The 19,834-nt window shown below is 37.4% G+C and overlaps 2 protein-coding genes across 4 annotated transcripts; both read right to left on the bottom strand.

Annotated features, from left to right (window-relative positions):
• Window positions 1-1,576: 1,576 nt before the first annotated feature.
• On the bottom strand, window positions 1,577-11,710 carry LOC137032820 (CMRF35-like molecule 6). 2 transcript variants are annotated; one of them, XM_067404780.1, is made up of 8 exons: window positions 11,573-11,710; window positions 7,580-7,768; window positions 7,340-7,405; window positions 7,082-7,117; window positions 2,788-2,976; window positions 2,606-2,698; window positions 2,357-2,373; window positions 1,577-2,098 (listed from the first exon to the last, which is right to left on the bottom strand). In XM_067404780.1, the coding sequence occupies exons 2-8, from the start codon at window positions 7,617-7,619 to the stop codon at window positions 1,970-1,972; spliced, it is 570 nt and encodes a 189-aa protein (XP_067260881.1). In that variant the 5' UTR covers window positions 7,620-7,768; window positions 11,573-11,710; the 3' UTR covers window positions 1,577-1,969. The 2 variants fall into 2 exon arrangements, with proteins under 2 accessions (XP_067260881.1, XP_067260880.1); XM_067404779.1 differs by having other exon boundaries at window positions 7,082-7,405.
• LOC137032819 (polymeric immunoglobulin receptor-like) lies at window positions 7,781-17,237 on the bottom strand. 2 transcript variants are annotated; one of them, XR_010896753.1, is made up of 9 exons: window positions 17,129-17,237; window positions 16,648-16,968; window positions 16,136-16,453; window positions 15,713-16,039; window positions 14,232-14,450; window positions 13,830-13,922; window positions 12,752-12,795; window positions 12,114-12,656; window positions 7,781-11,852 (listed from the first exon to the last, which is right to left on the bottom strand). XR_010896753.1 is itself a non-coding variant. In XM_067404778.1 (8 exons), exons 1-8 carry the CDS (start codon window positions 17,166-17,168, stop codon window positions 12,204-12,206), a joined length of 1,815 nt encoding a protein of 604 aa, XP_067260879.1. In that variant the 5' UTR covers window positions 17,169-17,237; the 3' UTR covers window positions 7,782-12,203. The 2 variants fall into 2 exon arrangements, 1 of the variants encoding a protein (XP_067260879.1); XM_067404778.1 differs by having other exon boundaries at window positions 7,782-12,656.
• Between the last annotated feature and the right edge of the window lie 2,597 nt (window positions 17,238-19,834).

Raw genomic sequence — 19,834 nt, 5'->3', positions numbered from 1 at the left:
CCGGAAATGCCAGTTAGAGTCTTGACTGGTGCAGAGTGAATAGGACCGGAGGGGTTACATTGGTGCCGTGACTGAATTTAGGGGGGTGAGTGTAACAGAGGCCAGCTAGGGAGAGCTGTTGTTAGTGCACTCAACTTCCATGCTGGAGATGCCGGTTTGAGTCTTACTTGGAGCGGGGCAAGTAGGACCGGAGGGGTTACATTGGTGCCATGACCAGGATGGGAGTGAAGTGTAACTGAGGCCAACTAGTGAGAACTGTGCAGATAAATCTCACTCCCCTGATTTCAAGAGATGCACTAGTGACTGACCTTATAGACTGCGGTCTTTTGCGTCCTTGTTAGTTCAACCACATTCCATGCCGGAGATGCTGGTTCAAGTCCCGCTTGGAACAGGGCAAGTAGGACTGGAGGGCTTACAGAGGCATATCAAGGAGGGCTTGTCCTTTAGCTGGATCTGGATCTGCAGACAGCTTTTCACCTAAGAATGTTATCTCAGTGACTCCAAACACTCTGTAGACCTTCAATAAGTTTGAAGAAACCTTCAGATTAAAAATCTCGGGAGCTGACTTGATCCCAAATGTAAGTTGAAGAAAACAATATCTTCCAAAGGGAGTGTTAAATGTACAATATTTGCAACTCTCAGAATACAGTCAGATCTGCCATCACCCATGAGATGTATTTAATTTACTAAAAAAAAACTTAGCAACCGACATTTCACTAATGATCTGTTCACAGGTGTGTATCTGATAGTGTTCCCTTTTGATGTTATCATTAAGGTCTTTAGGATCTAAGCATTATCTTAATTCCCCAAGCTCTCAAATCACTTTTTCACACAAGTTATGGAGTTTACCCAATCTGTAGGTTGTTCAGTCCGTTGTATGACTCCTAACTGTGTCATGCTATCCAATTCTTGCCTCAAGATACCCTATACCAACAGTATTTTAAACAAGGTTTCACACTGTTCCCTTTCAGTCGGTCACTTTTATTGTGACATCAGACTGACCGATGAATTGGGGATCGGACCAATCTACTTTGAGTGTAAACTATATGAGCCAATAGACATTGCCATGCGATCTTCGCATCCGATGCTCCGCCCTACTGTGCAGGTATAAATAACATAGCAGATGCATCGCATATTTGCTTTGCGCTTCGGAGCCGAGCGGTTCTACTGTTCCTGCTCTGCAATCTGTCTGAGAGAGTTTATTTAGACAAGTTTGTTCTTCAGGAGGAAGCCTATTCAAGTTGATGTTCATGAGTTCACATTTACACATGATTAGATTGGGGGTGTCCAATCCTGCTCCTGGAGGGCCACTGGCCTGCAGAGTTTAGCTCCAACCCCAATTAAACACATCTGAACCAACAACCTGCAATGTTGCAGTCGAGACTCAAGTCACTTTGCTTATTCCCTGATCTAGTCCTTCTTCTGGGTTACCTCAGAAGAAGCCTACTTCAGTTAACCTTGGTGTCCTAAGGATTACAGTAAGGAATACCACGCCGAGTCAACATCTTCGCCTATCTGAGGATAATTGATCATTCACACATCAGTATTTAACAAAAACTCACTGCAGATGGTTTACATGTATTTTATTAAAGACGCTGAGAAACATAAATTTGATTTACAGTAAAATACATACAAAATAAATACAGTATTTTACAATGGGTAATATAAACCAAAAACAATATATAAGTTATATGATGTAAACAATAAGTTATATAAATTAGGTACATAAATAATGCTGGGAAGTTGATGTCCTGCAGTTTGACATGCTCCATCTGAAACTATATTAATAAAGATAGTATATTAAGTATTTTTTACCTCAAATGTGTTTGTACTACTGACAAAAAAGACAACAGGGAGTTGAAAACATGAAATAAATGGTGACTCTCATGAATGTATTTTACTACCCATAATCAAACAATCACAGTCCGGCTGTTGTTCACTGGATGTGGAGATATCAGAGTAGTTTTGACTAGTCAGAGGGGTTTATGGGTAAGTGAACAGCGCTGTAGACTACAGTTGTTCTGGTGTCTGTGTGGTTCAGATCAGAATGAAGGTCCGTTTTACTGACAGTCACATAACTGCAGGGAACTTGAGTGACCTGAGAACAGACAAATCAGAAAGGTGGATGTGTACAGAAGCATGTGAATTCTGGTTGAACAGAACTGCAGAGTATCTGCATTGAGCTGATAATAACTGAGCATTATTGAGCTTGATAATTAAGCTTCAATGTCATTACACATGAGAAAATCACAGCACCTTTTGCCTATAGCAGTGTGTGTGTGTGTGTGTGTGTGTGTGTGTGTGTGTGTGTGTGTAGAGCCAGAAAAAGGGTTTATGATTGATCATGATGTCTTACCTCATCCCAGAGAAATCCTGAACTCAGATCAGTTTACAAGGAAGGTAGGAGGAGAGGAAACAAAAACACACTGGATTAATTAACACATCATTAAATCGTGCATCATCTCCACATTCAGCATCTCTCTCATGTCTGTCTAGTGAAGGCCAGTAGAGGGTGATGATGATCTTTACTTTCACTTCAACACACTTTAAACTGTCTAAGATCAACTAATGCAGAAAATAAATAAATATTTGACAATGTAATCACCGTGAGATTGTTTATACTTTCGTACGGCCAATAGAAACATCGAAACACCAATTAGGAGCAAAACCAAAACAGAAATGAAGATCACTGAAGAGCCTGAAAATACAAGAGAAAGAGTGATTTTAATGTTCAATGTGAGATTCATACAAGGTAATATGAAGAGGTTTTAGTACAGTAATATTTACCTGATATTGTTGATGTTGTATCAAGTGAAGTCAATGTGATCATTTGAGTTTTCACTGATGATGATGATGATGATGGGGGTGATGATGATGATGATGATGATGATGGGGGTGATGATGATGATGATGATGATGATGGGGGTGATGATGATGATGACGATGATAGATATGGAGTATTCAGGTCATTTGTCTCTGTAATGACAGTAATGTGTTCACAGTAACAGAGACACAAGTAAATGAACTGCTGCTGTTTTACAGATGTGTATCAAATGATTATCTTCTTGCATCTCATATATGAAGTTTATAAAGACATTTCCTCCTGAAAATAGTCTCACGGTCATGTACACAACAATATATAGTGCATTAAAGTTTTCTATATTTCAAAGTGTGTGTATATACTGAAAACATTTTTTTTTTTTAAATTGTACTTAAAATGGGTCCATTTTTTAAGCTATTTGCAATGTATTTAATTGCAAATAGCTTAAAATTGAACTTAAGTGCATCTTGAAATACACTTATATTTAAAGTTCTTTCAAAATAGTACATTTAATATGCATTTAGTATAAAACAATTTAACATATTAAGTGTGTCCAAGAAAAGCACAATTTTAATATATTTTATTTTCATCTGGGAGGTACTGTTAATATATTAATTAACTATTATTTTTTTTAATGTGGTTACAGAATGAGTAAAGATGTTGATGGAAACAATAGTGACTGTTGGGATAATATGGAATGAATTGTCCATTTGCAGTTGTTAGTTGTTAGTTTGCTCAAAAATGTCACAATAACAAAGTCACATTGAATATTGCACTAAATAATATGATATATGTTACAATATATGTAACAATTTTGAAAATATATCAATTTTGATATATATATATATATATATATATATATATATATATATATATATATATATATATAGTTTGCTGAATGTTTATTCTGAGTGCATCAGTATCTATCAAAATATAAGTTTATTAATACCATCCGTTTCTGTCCACTAACTAAAGAGGTAAATCTAATGTCAAGAGTAGGTTGTTTGTTTTTATCTACTTTTTGCTCCACTGGAATTTTGGCTTTAGCTCTTTTGATACTCTTTTAATGTTTTTTTTTTTTTTTTTTTTTTTTTTTATGACTTCGTTCTATACTACTTCTATATCTTCTAAACCTGGTTACTAATAAAATATTATGCAATAATTAATTATATAGATATTTTTAGTATATATAAAGTATACTACATTAATTGATTTAATTAAAATAAAAAAAATACAGTAGGTTGTCATTATTTGACTTGCTGCAGCAGTCTAAGCGGCAGGTACCTCTTTTTAGCACAGGCTTTTTTTAGCACAGAACGTGACATCGCTTTTTTGATGGTAAAGAATGATGTCATTCACACAGTCACTACCCAGAATTCTCTACTTTTATTAGTTACACATGTGAATGGCAGTAATTACCCAGTCAACAATTTGTCTCACAGTGATCTAAAAGTGTAACCTCACAGCACACTCATTGTGTGCTCATACTACAGTATATTCACAATGTGAGGTCACCCCAGAGAGAAATTTTATTGGACGTGGACTCCAACATCACTCGTTTCAGCTGCGCAGCTCAGACCAATAATAGACAACGTGACATGAGTTCAGAGCAGAGGGCCGATCTCAATCACACAACAACATTTCTACACAGCACTGTGAAGAAACTGCTTGCATTCAGTGCAGAATTAATAACATCGTTGTGAAACCTTCTCTGTTAAACCACATAGATCAGATAAAACAGTGCTGCTGTGGAAACTGGTTGATCTGTGGTTTAACAGAGAATTCTGTCACGAATGTAACTTACATGCTTCTCACAACATGTCACAACAACAACACACTTTCTTCACAGCACTGTGTAATCTGGAAACCATGATAAACATTGTGCCTAACTCTAACAGAAATAACTGTGGCAGAAATGGCCTAATGTTTTCAAGTGCTTTTAAATGCTTTACACAACTTTTCCCAGCACTTCAGAGCTTTAAATATTGCCCAATTTGAAAGTTATTTTTAATAAATAACTTGTGTTCATTTTGATGCATTCACTGTGTTTATGATTTTAAGTTAGTAAATGTGTCATGAAGGTGATCTGTTAACAAGCCGAATCAAATGAGAAAATCACCATCATTGAGATCAGGTTTTGCTTTAGTTGAGGTCTTGACCCTTGACTTTTTAATAGTAGATTGTATTTGAGCTGTTGTAACTGAGTTATAACAGTCAGACAAGCAAAGAGAAAAGATGATCAGGTGGTGTTGGTTATGTTTTCACATAATCATTATTTGACCTGAATCTCTGAACTCATTTAAGCCCAATCTTTGAGTTAGATTTATATTATTGATTACAGCAGCACTGTGATTCTACAGCAGAAGATCAGCTTTATCAATATAATCTGAAGGATTTCTCAAAAGTTGTTGTGTCAGTGAATGTGTCAAAATGAACACAAGTGTTGACCCTAAACACACACACTGATGTGTAAGAATTTAGCCAGTTTGAGTCAGTTTTTAACAAATGCTTTTTGACACATTCTGAATGTCTGTGTTTGACACAGTGAATGTGTCAAAATGAACACAAGTGTTGTCCCAAAACACAAGCACTGATGTGTAAGTGATGTTTTTTTTGACTGGACTTGACAAAGAGACCATTGCAAATTTGGTCTTCATGTTCAGAAGTAGCAAAGGTGTTTTATTTTGTTGTTGTTTTCCTCTTTCCTTCAATGATTCTGTCTGTTAACAGCAGGTGTTCATCACTACTGCTTTATTCAACATTTTCTAGTAATGGGCGATTTCAAAACATTGCTTCGTGAAGCTTCGAAGCTTTACAAAACTTTTGTTTAAAATCAGTGGTTCGAAGTCAAACTTCCAAAGTCAAGTGATTTCAGGAAATGTGGCTTTGTTACGTCGTAAGTGTTTCGAAACGTTTTGAAATTTCAATGGTTCACCACTGGGGGGCGATGATCTCTGTGAACCCATGAAAACACGCTGTAAAAATTTGAGAAAAGCCGCCGCAAACGCCATCATTTTAGGCCACAAAAATCAGAAATTATGATTATGGTGGTCAGTATTTGCTTTAGTTGGGCAGTCTGACTCTTGATGTTTCAACGCTGCTATGTAGTAATGCAAACAGCAAGGGAAAGTGTTAAGATGATGTCAGCTACTTGATGACAATAAGGATATAATTATCACATAGTGTTATGATCAGCTGATCATATGTGTTATGGCCTACTAATTTTATATTATTGATTATAGTAATGTCTCTACTGCACGAGATCGAACAATGTCTTTATTAGAAAATCTGTATGATTGATGATGGTCTCACAGAGACAAACACAAACCTCAAGAATCAGTATAATCTCAATAATGGTGACATGATTTATGCCGCAATGCATTCTGGAAGCCACTGATGAGTTTTGCATGATGCACCCAGAATGCATTGCATTCATTATTGAGATTCACACGCTGATTCTTGAGGTTTGTGTTTGTCTCAGTGAAGGGGCTTACAAGTTTGTTTTTTTTTAGTTTTAGTTTTTTCTTTTTTTTCCTTGAAGCCTCGATATCTTCTTAAAATGCTGCTGAATCTCATGCTGTAGAAACCCAGGATTGTTAAGACCATGTGAAATTGTTAACATCTGGCAACTGACACAGTTTCATATACTTGCCAACACGGATTTTTACTCGCATTTTGCACTTGGCAAGTGTTAATATTAGGCCCTGCTTGGGCACATTTGCAGGACAAACTGTAAGGTAATTTAAAACTCACCTCACCTCACCTCAGACCAAAGTAGCAAACCCAACTGCCGTAAAACATGAGGAAGAAGACTCACTACACAAGTCTGTGTATGGCGATGGTGTCATTTAATGATCCAGGATCAGTGATCCTTAGCAGTTGTATTTCCGATTTAAGCTGAAATATGGGACTGTCCCGGGAAAAAAACTGGATGTCTGGTCACCCTATCTGTCAATGTTATCAATAAACATGTTTGGAATGTTTTTATAGAATGCTATCCTACCTTTTAGGAGAACATTGTGTAGCAAAAATAAAACTAGCTAAACTGAAAACATTACAATAACATTCTCAGAACAATAAAATATCGAGCTGGGGTGACCTCACATTGTGGCCATAATATGAGCATACAGTGAGTGTGCTGTGAGGTTACATTTAGATCACGTTGTGGCCACATGATAAGATCCCTGAATGGTTGACTGGGTACAATCAGTTTTGAGTATTGTGGAGATCATCATGGGTTTCAGGGTCTCAGTTACTCACCTGTTATAACTGTCAGATTCACTTCAATGTATAAATCTGTAAATATAAAGATATCAATTCCACAGTAGTACGTGTCAGAATCCTCTTCACTCAGATTTCTGATGGTTACTTTCAAGACCGCTGAACTTGTGTTGTCATGCAGAGAGACTCTTCCAGCATCAAACCATTCATCTTGAATATCAGTCTTGATGAGGTCAGAACATATTTTCAAAATGTCACGTCTACAAAAATACTTCGGATTTGCAGTATATTCTTTACCATATTTGCATGTGATCGTGACTCCACCTCCTGAATATCCTGTCACACTGATGGAGTTCACGACACCTACAACAAACCAACATTTTATACAAGACTGTATTCATAAAACTGACAAGAAACAAACTTTCAAATATATTAGAACTTTATCTAAGTCAGTATAACATCATGAGTTGAAGTGAAAGACTCTCCTCATCAAATCTGTGCTGTTTTTAGTGATTTACTCTGAGTTCAGATTCTTACCAGGAATCATCAGCAGAGTGAAAGTCAAGATGATCTTCATTCTTCTCTCTTATTAAATGATCTTCTCTGTTGTCAGTAGATTCAGTTCTTCTGAAGCTCTCGATGTGTGTTCAGATGAGTTTTGAGTGTTTCTTTCCTGGTTACATGTTTAACATGAAGTGCTGAATGTGACGGAGACGCCCACTTCCTCTGAGAGAGAGAGAAAGAGAGAGAGAGAGAAATAAATAAAATAAAAAAAAATAAAATAATAATAATAACGTCATAGTATTTATAAGCATTGGAGAGGAAAATTTAATAGTTGGATAGTTGGAGGATGCCTTCTTTTTATTATGATATAAATATATACACCCTTTAGAGCAGGAAATCAAGCCCTCCAACGCACCCACACCACACCTAAAAATAAGTTCAACAGGAAACTTTAATCTGGCTGTGAATGAGCTGAAAGCAAAGGCAATGACAGTTTTCTACATTTTACAATTCAATATGAAATTCCAATTCAAACCTGGCTACAAATACCAAATTTGCAAAAGCATCCTAAAAGTAAAACGAGCAGGAACAAGCCCTTACAGGACAAAAATATATGGGAATATACTGCAAAATATCATGTGATATAGTACATAATACATTTCCATATATGGGAAACTAGTGCTTTTTTAATATACTGGCTATATGGCTATATATTTATACATAACATATTTAGAAATGAAGACAAACATAGCTTTACATGTAATATTCATAAAGTTTTATACTTTAATTTGTACATACACTCAAAAAAAATGAACTTTCACTGTTGTTATTTTCACTCAAACCACCCTTGTTCACATTACTTAAAAAACTCATGTAACTACATGAACGTAATTTAACTGCGTTGTTTCTACTAAAATTGAGTATTGTCAGCTTTACTTAGTAAGTGTTTGATCAGTCAACTTAACATTGCTGTGTGAAACGCACACATTATTGTTGACATAACTAACTGTGCAGTGGATCCGTAGTTCCCAGCATGCTTTGCAAAGGACTGCATTAGGAAAGTAAATTTAGGGATTAAAGTGTTATTTTGTGTGTTTTTCAGTAAAGGGAAAGATGTTGTTAGTTTATGTTAGTGTTTAATGTTCAGTTATGTTGGACATTTAGAGTAGTTTCTGTAATGTTTTTGCATTTTGTGGTTACCATCATGCAGAAGAGTGTCGCCTGTGTTTAGGCTGTGTACACTCATATATGTATGTTTATAGGATGAAATTCCTGCTCTCAATTCAGTTGAGTTTGATCAATTAGTTTATTTTTTGAGTGTGTTTTGGGGTGAGGGGTTGCATTCTGATATGTTGTATCCTTTTTATTTAAATGATTATTCAAAAAAAAAAAAAAATGTGTTCACCTTATGTAATCAACATAACATTATTAAGTAAACTGCACATATAAATATTATGTAACAGTGACATTCAAATGATTTGTATTTACTCAAAGAAATTTTGTCAGCTTTACTTGAATTTCTTTTGTTCATTCAACTAAATAGTTTTTTGTACAAATTACTCAGTATTGTTGCGTGGAACCACTTGACACTTATTTTTTAAGTAAATCCACCAATTCATTTTTTTTAGTGTATATTGCACAAACATATTCCCATATAAATGTGAATGTATTTAAATACATTCACAGAATGACTTACAGCAGATTTTTAGTTTACTTTCAGTCAGTCACGTTCGACGTCACACCAGTGACTGACAATTTGGGAATCTTGCCAGAGAGACAAATCAACTTCAAGTGTTTAACTAAATGAGCCAACTTGATGCCCTAGAGTCTTCCATATGCAGGAGGACCCGTCCAGACCCCCACCAAACCTCGCGGCAAGCGTAAGAGCAAAAGGCTCTGAGACGGGTGACCCAGAGATGGAAGGAGCAGCTCTTCAGGAGATGGTGTCCGACCACTCCCTCCCCAGGAGGAGGGTCGGGTGGAGAATCTTTTGTTTTGTTTTGTTTCTGTTCCACCGCTGGCTCTACAGCCCAAATTTTCAAAGAAAGGGCAGTCTCCTCTATCACAGGCCACAGAGAGCTGTGGACGGTTCAGAACCATACCACTCTCATCCTCCTCTATTGTCAGCAAGCAGCAGCGGGCGGTTAGAGAGTACAACCAAGCATTCTCATGCACCCTCTGCCCAACCATGGAACCAGGTAACTGTTGCACCGCTCACTCAGACCCCGCTTCAGGCCACCACGGAGCTTCCTGTCCAGGTCCCTCGCTGCCACACCGTGGGTACGTCTGAGGTTTCCCTTGGTCCTGCTTGCACAGTCTCTGAGAGCCTGACTAGCGCTCCCCAGCCCATCTCGCAGGCTCCTTCGGACCATAAGACTCAACTATGCGATTCAGTTCGCCCGGCGTCCCCTCAAGTTCAGGGGCATCCAGTTCACCTCAGTGAAGACTGTCGATGCTCATGTCTTGCATATGGAAATCACAGTCCTACTGGCAAAAGACGTGATAGAGCAGCCCCTACTTCACTGTATCCAAGAAAGGCAGTGGGTTAAGCCCAATCTTGGAACTGTGAGTTTTTAAGCGAGCCCTTTACAAGCTACTGTTCAAAATGTTGATGCAGAAACGCATTTTCAAATGCATCCATCCCCAAGAATGATTTGCAGTGATCGACCTGAAGGATGCATACTTTTATGTCTCTATTCTTCCTTAACACAAGCCATGCCTGCACTTTGTGTTTGACGATTGAGTATATCAGTACAAGGTCCTTCCCTTCAGGCTGTCCCTATCTCCGTGTCTTCACGAAAGTCATGGAGGCAGCCCTTGTTTTCATGAGATATTACGCAGCAGCTGTGACCCCCTGTTTGCACAGGGAGCGTGCCTTGCAACCATTGCACCTGCTGCACCCATGGTACAGCAGCAGAGTTCTTTGATCATTACGCCGGAATGAGAGTATAGCCATATCGGCCCAGAAAATCGCAACTTTTCATTTTCCGTCGGTCTTAGTACACAATGTAACTACAGAAGAGTCAAGTTTTAAATAAGAAAAATATCGAAACTCTTTGGTCATTTTTGAGAAAGATGCTAACAGTCTAATCAGATTCAATGAACTATGCTAAGCTATGCTAAAAGTGGTACTGCCAGACCCAGAGATCGGCTGAATGGATTAGAAAATGGTAAAACTCAACTGTTTAACTCTAGGGGAGTTGGAAAATGGGCCTATTTTCTTCCTGTATTTGTCACATTTTCTGCTACACTAAATTTGTTAAGTCTGAGCAGGCAAGAGTAGAGACTATGATCTATACTGCAGCAGTTTTATTAAATAAACGATTTCAACAGTACTGGTGTCATACCAAATTCTGTGACTGACCATAGTGGTGTTGTCACCTTAACTCCTACTATCACAAGAGTGTCTACTATGGTCACAGAAATCAATAGGCAAACACAAATTCAATGACTGACAATTAACAGAACAAATGAGTATAAATGCACAGGGTAATGATAAACTTGACACAAGCGAGAAATATAACCAGTAACAAAGGAAAAAAATGACAACATAGTTAGAAACCATTAACACCAAAGAAGCATGAACTAAGAACCAATGAATGAAATGAAAATCAAAATAAGAGTCTTTGAACAGAAATCAACAAAACTGGATGTGTCCATACTCCTTAAACAATAAAAAACACTCATTAAAGGCACAATATGTAGGTTTTTGCTGCTAGGGGTCACTTATTCAAAACATTAAAGCGTCTTGGTGTTTCTATGGTTTCTACAAAATAAAACCAGAAATCGACAGTAATGTGGGTATGTCATTGATAGGCAACGCACGGACAAGGTCCGTGTCCTAGTTAAAATTGCTGATTTTTCTTGATTTAAACAGTCTTGGAAACATTTGGGATAATCTAAGTACACAAGTCAAGAAAATATTCATCACTGTTCTAGTGGTTTTTGGATATTTTAATACAAATATCTTACACATTGTACCTTTAAACAAAAACTACACCAAAGAATCGGGATATGCAGCATCACCTCGATGATGGATATCAGATGGAGGGAAGGCTTGGGGTGATGAGGGGGTGGAGAGATGGAGTGGTGTGCCTTGACAGAGCCTGAGGGATAAAGACCCGCAGCGATGCCTTAGGCAGTGCAGTCCAGGGTGGAGAGATGGAAGATGGAGGCGGAATCAGGAAGGCTGGAGACCAAGATGAAGCCAGAGGGCTGAAAAAGCAGGGTGACGCCACTGGACCGGAGGGTCAAGGTGGAGTCGGAGGATCCAAGGACCATGGTAAAGCCAGTGGGAGTGAGGAACCTGGTGGAGCAGAAGGAAGTCCATGGTGGAGTCAGGGTAATGACAGAACAAGGTGGAGTCTTAAAAACAAGGGTCTCTGTGTGAAGCTGGAGGGAAGGAGGTGGCGATGCTGGGAAACTTGACAAAACCAGCAAAGAAACTGGAGGAATCAGTGAAGGAAGCAGAGTTTGGGAACCGGATGGGACCAGCAAAGCAGGCGGAGCTACATGAAACTTAATGCCTAAGACAAGGTTCAAATATTCAAACATTTAGTTGATTTACATCCTTTGCTGTGGCTCATCAAGCAGTGAGATGATTGACAGTAGAGTATTCACTGTAATCCTGATTATTCCTGAAACTGACACTGTCAGGTCAGTCTGATTCCTTGTGGAAATTCACCACTGCGTAATTCAGATCATCAGCAGATGTGATGCGATGATCAGTCTCCAGTGGCTTTCTGTCTCCAGTGGCTTTCTGAACTGTAGCGTAAACAGAGTTAGAGGAAACAGAGGGGTTTGTGGGTAATTGGGCAGTGGCATAAACAGTGTTAGAAGAATCAGAGGGGTTTGTGGGTAATTGGGCAGTGGCATAAACAGTGTTAGAAGAATCAGAGGGGCTTGTGGGTAATTGGGCAGTGGCATAAACAGTGTTAGATGAAACAGAGGGGTTTGTGGGTAATTGGGCAGTGGAATAAACAGTGTCAGAAGAATCAGAGGGGTTTGTGGGTAATTGGGCAGTGGAATATAGAAAGTCGGAGGAATCAGAGGGGTTTGTGGGTAACTGTATGTCTTTAATCTCCTCATAATCGCAACCAGTGTGAGAAACCTGAGGAGAGACAGAGACATTATTTACAGCTCTGAAGATCATCAGGATGGAAGGCATTAGACATTAATATCATTTTATACAGTAACTGGACTCACCACTTCATGATTTCCTGGTCCAGTCTGAGACGACAAATCACCACCTGCCAAAAACAATTATTCCTAATTTATTTATAATGCATTTCAACACTGATATAATAACAAATAATATAATGCAGAAAACAAATCTTTGTTTTAAACTCAGTATACACAGCAAAATCCCTGATGCTAAATTAACACTGCCAAATGTTTCTAGGGGTCCACAATTCAGAGAGTTAAAAACTAACACTGAAGAAGTTAATTAGATAATTAAGTGATTAATTAAGTGCCAAGAGACAACATAATAATTATATATTTTCTCACTGCTAATGGTTTGCCATAACAAATGTGTCGTACTGCAGCCAAAGAAAAACTAATGTAAATAAAGTCAAGGGTCAAGAGCTCAACTAAACAAACACTGATCACAATGATAGCGACTAAATGAAACAATAAATCATCAACATCTAAACCTCTGTTAATTCTCAATAAGAGCTTCTGTAGACAAGTGACAGAAATAAAGTCTGGTTAGTTATAGTGAAGCTGGTAATGCTGCTGGTGGAGTTGTTGAATCAGATCTTGAGAGATTAACCCCCGGTTTCACAGACAAGGCTTAAACTAGTCCTAGACTAGATTGCATGTTTGAGCTATTGTAACTGAAAGAAACTTGCACTGACATATCCTAAAATATGTCAGTGTCATTGTTTTGTCTCAAGATGCACACCAGTAATGTGTTTTTCTAGTGAAGGTTTATAAAAGCTACTTAAATGCCTTAATTAAACCAAGGCCTAATCCTGGTTTATGCTAAGCTCTGTCTGTGAAATGGGATTTAATGTCTTTTTATCTTCAGTTGATTTTATCTAAGCCTGTGGCTAGAAGTCAATTGCAGTTCTTTTGTTTCTGCTTGTTAACAGCAGGTGTTCATCACTAATGCTCAATCATCACTTAATTAATCAGTTATCTAATTATCTACAACACTGCTTCAATGTTAGTTTTTAGCACTGTAAAGTGGACACATATAGACACTAAATGGTCTTAAATGAACACTGCTCTTTGTCTATATGTGTAGAGAGTTTCTGCATCTAAAGAAGAAAGGTTTTACCTTGAGACTGACGCTTGTTGAAGATATACAGTAAGAGTCCAACGACGATAAGAACCAGAAGAACCAGAATCAGGGGGGTGATCAGAGAAGAGCCTGAAAATACACAAAAAATAATCAGAGAATCAGAGAATTTAATAATCTGGGTTAAATCTAAAAAAAAAAGATCATGTTGTTGTTGTTAATATTAATGATTTAAAATTACATGTAAACTATTATATGAATTATTAAAGTATTGAAGAATTCAATTTTGTAAATAAATGCATTATATAATTTAGAATTGAAAAATGGGGAGGGGGTCAGGCCTCCTCATAAGATACACCCATTGATCATGTTTGTATTTCAGCACAAGATCACCTGCTGATGTGTTTAGAGACACCAGTGATGTAGAAGATCTGGAAATACCTGTGAATGGTGAAGGTCTGACTGATGAGAAAGAGGAAGCTGATGATGTTGTTGTTGTTGTTGTTGTTGTTGTTGATGATGGTGGTGATGATGATTTTGTTGTTGTTGTTGTTGTTGTTGTTGTTGTTGTTGTTGTTGTTGTTGTTGTTGTTGTTGTTGTTGTTGTTGTTGTTGTTGTTGATGATGATGATGATGATGATGATGTAGTTTCTGGAAAGTCTGTATATAAAACAATAACACAATGAATTTCTAAATGATGCTTTTTGACACACTTTTCTCATGATACAGACACTTGTTACTGATGTCCCAGAATTCATGTTTGCTGACACACAGACACTTAGAAAAAAGAATCATAAGCTGTTTGTTTGAGTTTCTGGAACTTAAGCCTGTGGTTTCACACTGAATAATACAGTACAGAAGTGTTGCTGGGTGAACACCATTTACTGCAGTTAACTATAGTATAAGTGTGGTAAAAGGACTCACAGCAGTATAAACCTGCACTTCTACAGTATCCAGATGAACACACCTGAACTACAGTTAATGCTGCTGTAATAATGTGTCCAAATTACCACAAAAATACTGCAACACCAAACACTGTAGTGATACAAGATTAACATAAACTTTCAATCTGCATGCAGATCTCCATGCATTCACACACTGCTGTAGCTTATATGTATTGTATATACATCTAGAGACTCTTCTGTTCGTTTGCATGAACAGAAATGAGTATATGAGTATACTGTATATGAATGTGATATGAACAAATAACCATATAGCGATTAGTGTTACAATACTAGAGCGGCCACATTTAAAGAATGAAATAAAGAATGAATTGGTCACACACACAATGTCCATTGCTTTGTGAGCAGTGCCGTTTCTCATTGTGTAGAACAGCAATATTTTTTCTACACAAAACTGCACTTTTACCTGCATATAGACTACAATCATATGAACTGCAGAAAAAAAAAAAAACAGAAAGAACATATAAATTAAAAATAATCCTGTGGTTAAACCTATTGAACAGAATAAGCTTAGTTCTCTTAAATACCTCAGTGATTTTTAAGAAACATGATACATAATATACAGTGATCTGTAGAAGTCACCGTGATTTTGCCAAGTAAGACATGTTCCTGGATCAAAACATTTTGTTGATCCTGGAACAACATTCCAGTCTGAAAATTTAGTCAACCTTATTCCTACCCCTAAACCTAACCCTACCCATAACTTATCCCTGACATCAGAGGGCAATGATAGGTGAATAACATTGATTTAGAAGCACCTAACCCTGGTTGCAAGCCTAAACTTGTCATAAACGGTAAACTTGTCCCACAAATCTGATTGGTTGATTGGAATATGGTTGACAAAGATGTTGATCCAGGAACATGTCTTACTTGGCAAAATCATGGTGACAGATCTGTAGAATAGCAGCTAGTGGTCATTAATTGCATTAAACTTAATATCAGTGAGAAAATCACCTGTACCTGTAACATTGATCAGGACTCGTGTGATGAAGCTCTTGTGTCCTTGATCAGACTGAACTCCACACCAGTATTCTGAATCTTGTTCAGTCACATGACTGATGCTTCCCGTCAGGAGCTGCTCTTCTCTGTCATCATACAGCTGGATCTTTCCCTCAGGACTCCATCTTCTGCTCTCCTTCACAGACGTCTCTTCAGCACAGAGATCAGCTCCAGATCTCCAGCAGAGAAACTTCACATCACTAATGTGGGATTGTGGGTATTTGCAGCTGATGTTCACAGATCCTCCTGCAGCAGCTGATAGACTGATGCTCTTCACACAACAATCATCTGTTTCAGATCCAAATCAAGTGCAGCAATGTTACAATGACCAGATATATTCATGGATTCTGTCAAATAATGCAGAAATGAATGAAAGCGTCTCACCGTCTCTGATGATCAGATTAAACTCAGAGAAGAAACTGTATTCTTCAGAAACTTTGACTGTAATCTGATATTCTCCAGAGTCGTTCTCATTCAGATCTCTGATAAACACACGTAAGAGACCTGCAGATCTGTCATCCTGAACGGAGAATCGTCTGTCCTGTTTCCATCCTGCTGCTCTGTTAGTGATTATTACAGTAAAACATTGATCTGCTGCAGTTTTACAGAAATATTTCACATGGTTCTTGAGTTTCTTCTCATATTTGTAGTTTATAATGACGTTTCCTCCTGAATATCCTCTCACACTCCTGATTGGTTGATCTGTTGAACACAAACTCAGATCATTTTTCATTTTGTTCTCAATATAAACACATATCTGCTCACTTTACTGAAACATTTATGAATGTTTTAACAACTGTTATGAGTTTCACGTGTAAACGGCAGTAATTACAGTCAGTGTTGAGTATCGTGATGTTGTGGAGATCATCATGGGTTTGAGGCTCTCAGTTACTCACCTCTTATAACATTCAGATTCACTTCAGTGTAGGGATCTTCACCATAAGAGATATCAACTCCACACTGGTACGTCCCAGAATCCAGTTCAGTCAGATCTCTCATGGTCACATTGAAGACTTCTGATCTTGTGTCGTCATACAGAGAGAATCTTCCATTATTAATCCATTTATCTTTCTCATCAGTCTTGATTTGGTCTTTGCAGCCTGACCACTGTTCTTTACAAAAATACTTTTTATTTGCTGTATATCCTCTATTATATTTGCATCTGATCGTGACTCCTCCTCCTGAATATCCCGTCACACTGATGGAGCTCACGACTCCTACAACAAACCAGCATCAAACACACTTTAATATATTCATGAGACTACACAGAAATGAACTTTCTTCAGCAGTCACTAGAACATCATGAAGTGAAGTGAAAGACTCTCCTCATCAAATCTGTGCTGTTTTTAGTGATTTACTCTGAGTTCAGATTCTTACCAGGAATCATCAGCAGAGTGAAAGTCAAGATGATCTTCATTCTTCTCTCTTATTAAATGATCTTCTCTGTTGTCAGTAGATTCAGTTCTTCTGAAGCTCTCGATGTGTGTTCAGATGAGTTTTGAGTGTTTCTTTCCTGGTTACAAGTTTAACATGAAGTGCTCAATGTGACGGAGACGCCCACTTCCTCTGAGAGAGAGAGAGAGATTAATGAAGAGGGAAGTGAAACTAGTTCTTCACACATGGTTAATGAACACACAGATGCAGAAAAGACACAAGCAGATAAAATTCATTATTAAAGTGCTATTTTACAGAAATATTCACAGAATTATTCTATTTAAAAGGCTTAGTTTTATGTTTTACCAGAACTGTACATTTAATGTTTTAACTGACTTAGGATTTAAATGAAGTGTTTCTTCAGTGCATCAGATTCATCTTAAAGATACTGGTGGTGCAAGCAGTAAACAACAGTGGTTCCCATGGTAACTGTATAAATACAGTGCTGACTGATTCATTTTGCACATTTAGGTGTGTGCCAATCCATCGATTATAGATTTATTGTATTTATAGGTCATTTTTTTATTCTTTTATTTTATTTATCTTTTTTCCAATTGTGATCTTTAATAGTTTTATCCAATGTTTCATAAAGTACCTTTGACTAAATTAATTTATTGTCTTTTGCAGTAAATAAATAAATTAATTAATTAAAAGAAATTAAAACAGGAAATATCCACCTTTTTTCCTGAGCAAGGGTTGATTTACCAAGACTGAATTCAGTAATCCAAACCTGTAATAAAACAGATCTATGAGAAAGAGCACAGGACGACATGACTCCTGACTCCTCACACCCCCTCCTTCACCTCAGGTCTCAGTCAACCATGCAAATCTCACAAATCTGCTGTCTCAGCTGCTTTACGTGAAGTCAATATAAATACTTTTGGTGCGACTGGTAAGATGGTTTCACTCCTGCATCAATAGAATCAAGCATGTGACCCTTTGGGCATAAGAAAAGCTGCATAAATATTTGGGTGCTAAATGTTTACAGACCTTTTGTCAGATTTGGGGTATTTAAAGGGATTTGGCAAACCACTCAAGGAAGCATCTGTAAACAGAACTTCCCACACAGTTGCTGTGTCTCTCTGACTCTTTGAAACTATTTTATAATAATATGTTTTGAACTGTGTTTTATATTTAGTGCTGATCAGTTGTGTACCATGTATTATTTTTAATTCTTTTAATTAATGTTTAATTCTGCCAGGCAAACAATAAATGTTAATCTTGATTTATTTTAGATTTTTCATTATGACCAGCATATTAAGTGGAGTCTGGTATTTCAGCAAATCTGCGTCAGGATAGATCACATGAAGATCTCAATGAAAGGAGCATGTGGAGCATGAGCATGAGCAACTTTTTGATTTCTGTCTATCACTGACTTAGCAAGTTGCTGCATTGTGGCTAAGATAACTACATTTTTGTATGAACAAGCATGGAGCGATTTGACTCAAATATATTAGTTAACACTGCATCCTCTGACTAAAGACTAGAACTGACGAGTTTGTGTGAGACTACGACCAGCCAGAGTAAATTCTCTATGCGAGAATTTTTTACACTAAAACGTTTGCTGTATTAGGGTCCCTAATACAGCAAAAGTTTGGGATTATACTGCTGTGGTAACATAATAAAGATTAATTTTAACATTTTTTGCATTTTATTCCATTCAATTTGACAAGAGAAAACGAAAATGGCTTACAGCACTTTAGGAAAAAAAAAAAAAAAAAGTGTACATGCATCCATATTTTGAGGACAAAATCCCCCTGAAGTCCACCTGATCAGAAGCTGCATGTAGAATATGGGCGCTCATGTTTTCAATGTAGCCAGCAGCTTCATGTCATCTACGCACTCATTAAACTTTGACAGGTGAGACAGGTGAGACGGTCATTGAGACACTGTAAACTGATGGTACTATGGAGCCATGTACTTTTTAAAACCATTTTCATAGGTTTAACATTACATTATCTTCTCTGAAGATACATTAATTTGACTACAAACACCATAGCCTGGAAATGTAAAGGATAATTCGTTCAGGAAAAAAGTTGATTTGGTCAGTCTGACTGAGCTCCACATAATAACCAGTGGAGTCATTGGATGCTACAGTCTGAAAACAAAGAAAACAATATAAGAGATGTTAAGAGATAGATCACTTTATTTTTATATTGCTTCAAAGCAGCTTTACAGAAAATCAAACATTTTCCACAAGTGAACAACTGCAGCGAGCAAAACAAACAAACAAAACAAACAAAAATAATAATAATAATAATAAAAACATAAAATGTTTCAAGAACATCTGTTTAGACAGTATATGTCTCATTTGGTGCACATCTTTCTGACCAGTTTACATTTCACCATTCTTGTTACTGGTTGTCTGGATGTTTGGAATCGTGTTTTCTTCTAACTCCAATGTGCTGCTGTCTGGTCTCGACCCGTATGTTTGGATTATTTGTTTTGATCAAATCGATCACCCGTATCTCAACCTCCTCCATCACTATCAATAGGGTTAGTGTTTGGGCCGGGTTTTGCGATCGCCATCGCCACCCTAACATCAGGTCTGACGCTATGGGTCTGGTGCTGTTGTCCTCAGATCGCTGTGATCTCATTTTGAACCTGGTGTGTTTTTCCTTTAGTTTGGTTCGTTTAGGCAAATGGGTG

The sequence above is a fragment of the Chanodichthys erythropterus genome, chromosome 12 (genome assembly GCF_024489055.1).
Source record: "Chanodichthys erythropterus isolate Z2021 chromosome 12, ASM2448905v1, whole genome shotgun sequence".
NCBI lineage: Eukaryota > Metazoa > Chordata > Actinopteri > Cypriniformes > Xenocyprididae > Chanodichthys > Chanodichthys erythropterus.
The sequence above is the reverse complement of the archived record's forward strand: the minus strand, read 5'-3'. Positions and strand labels throughout refer to the sequence as shown.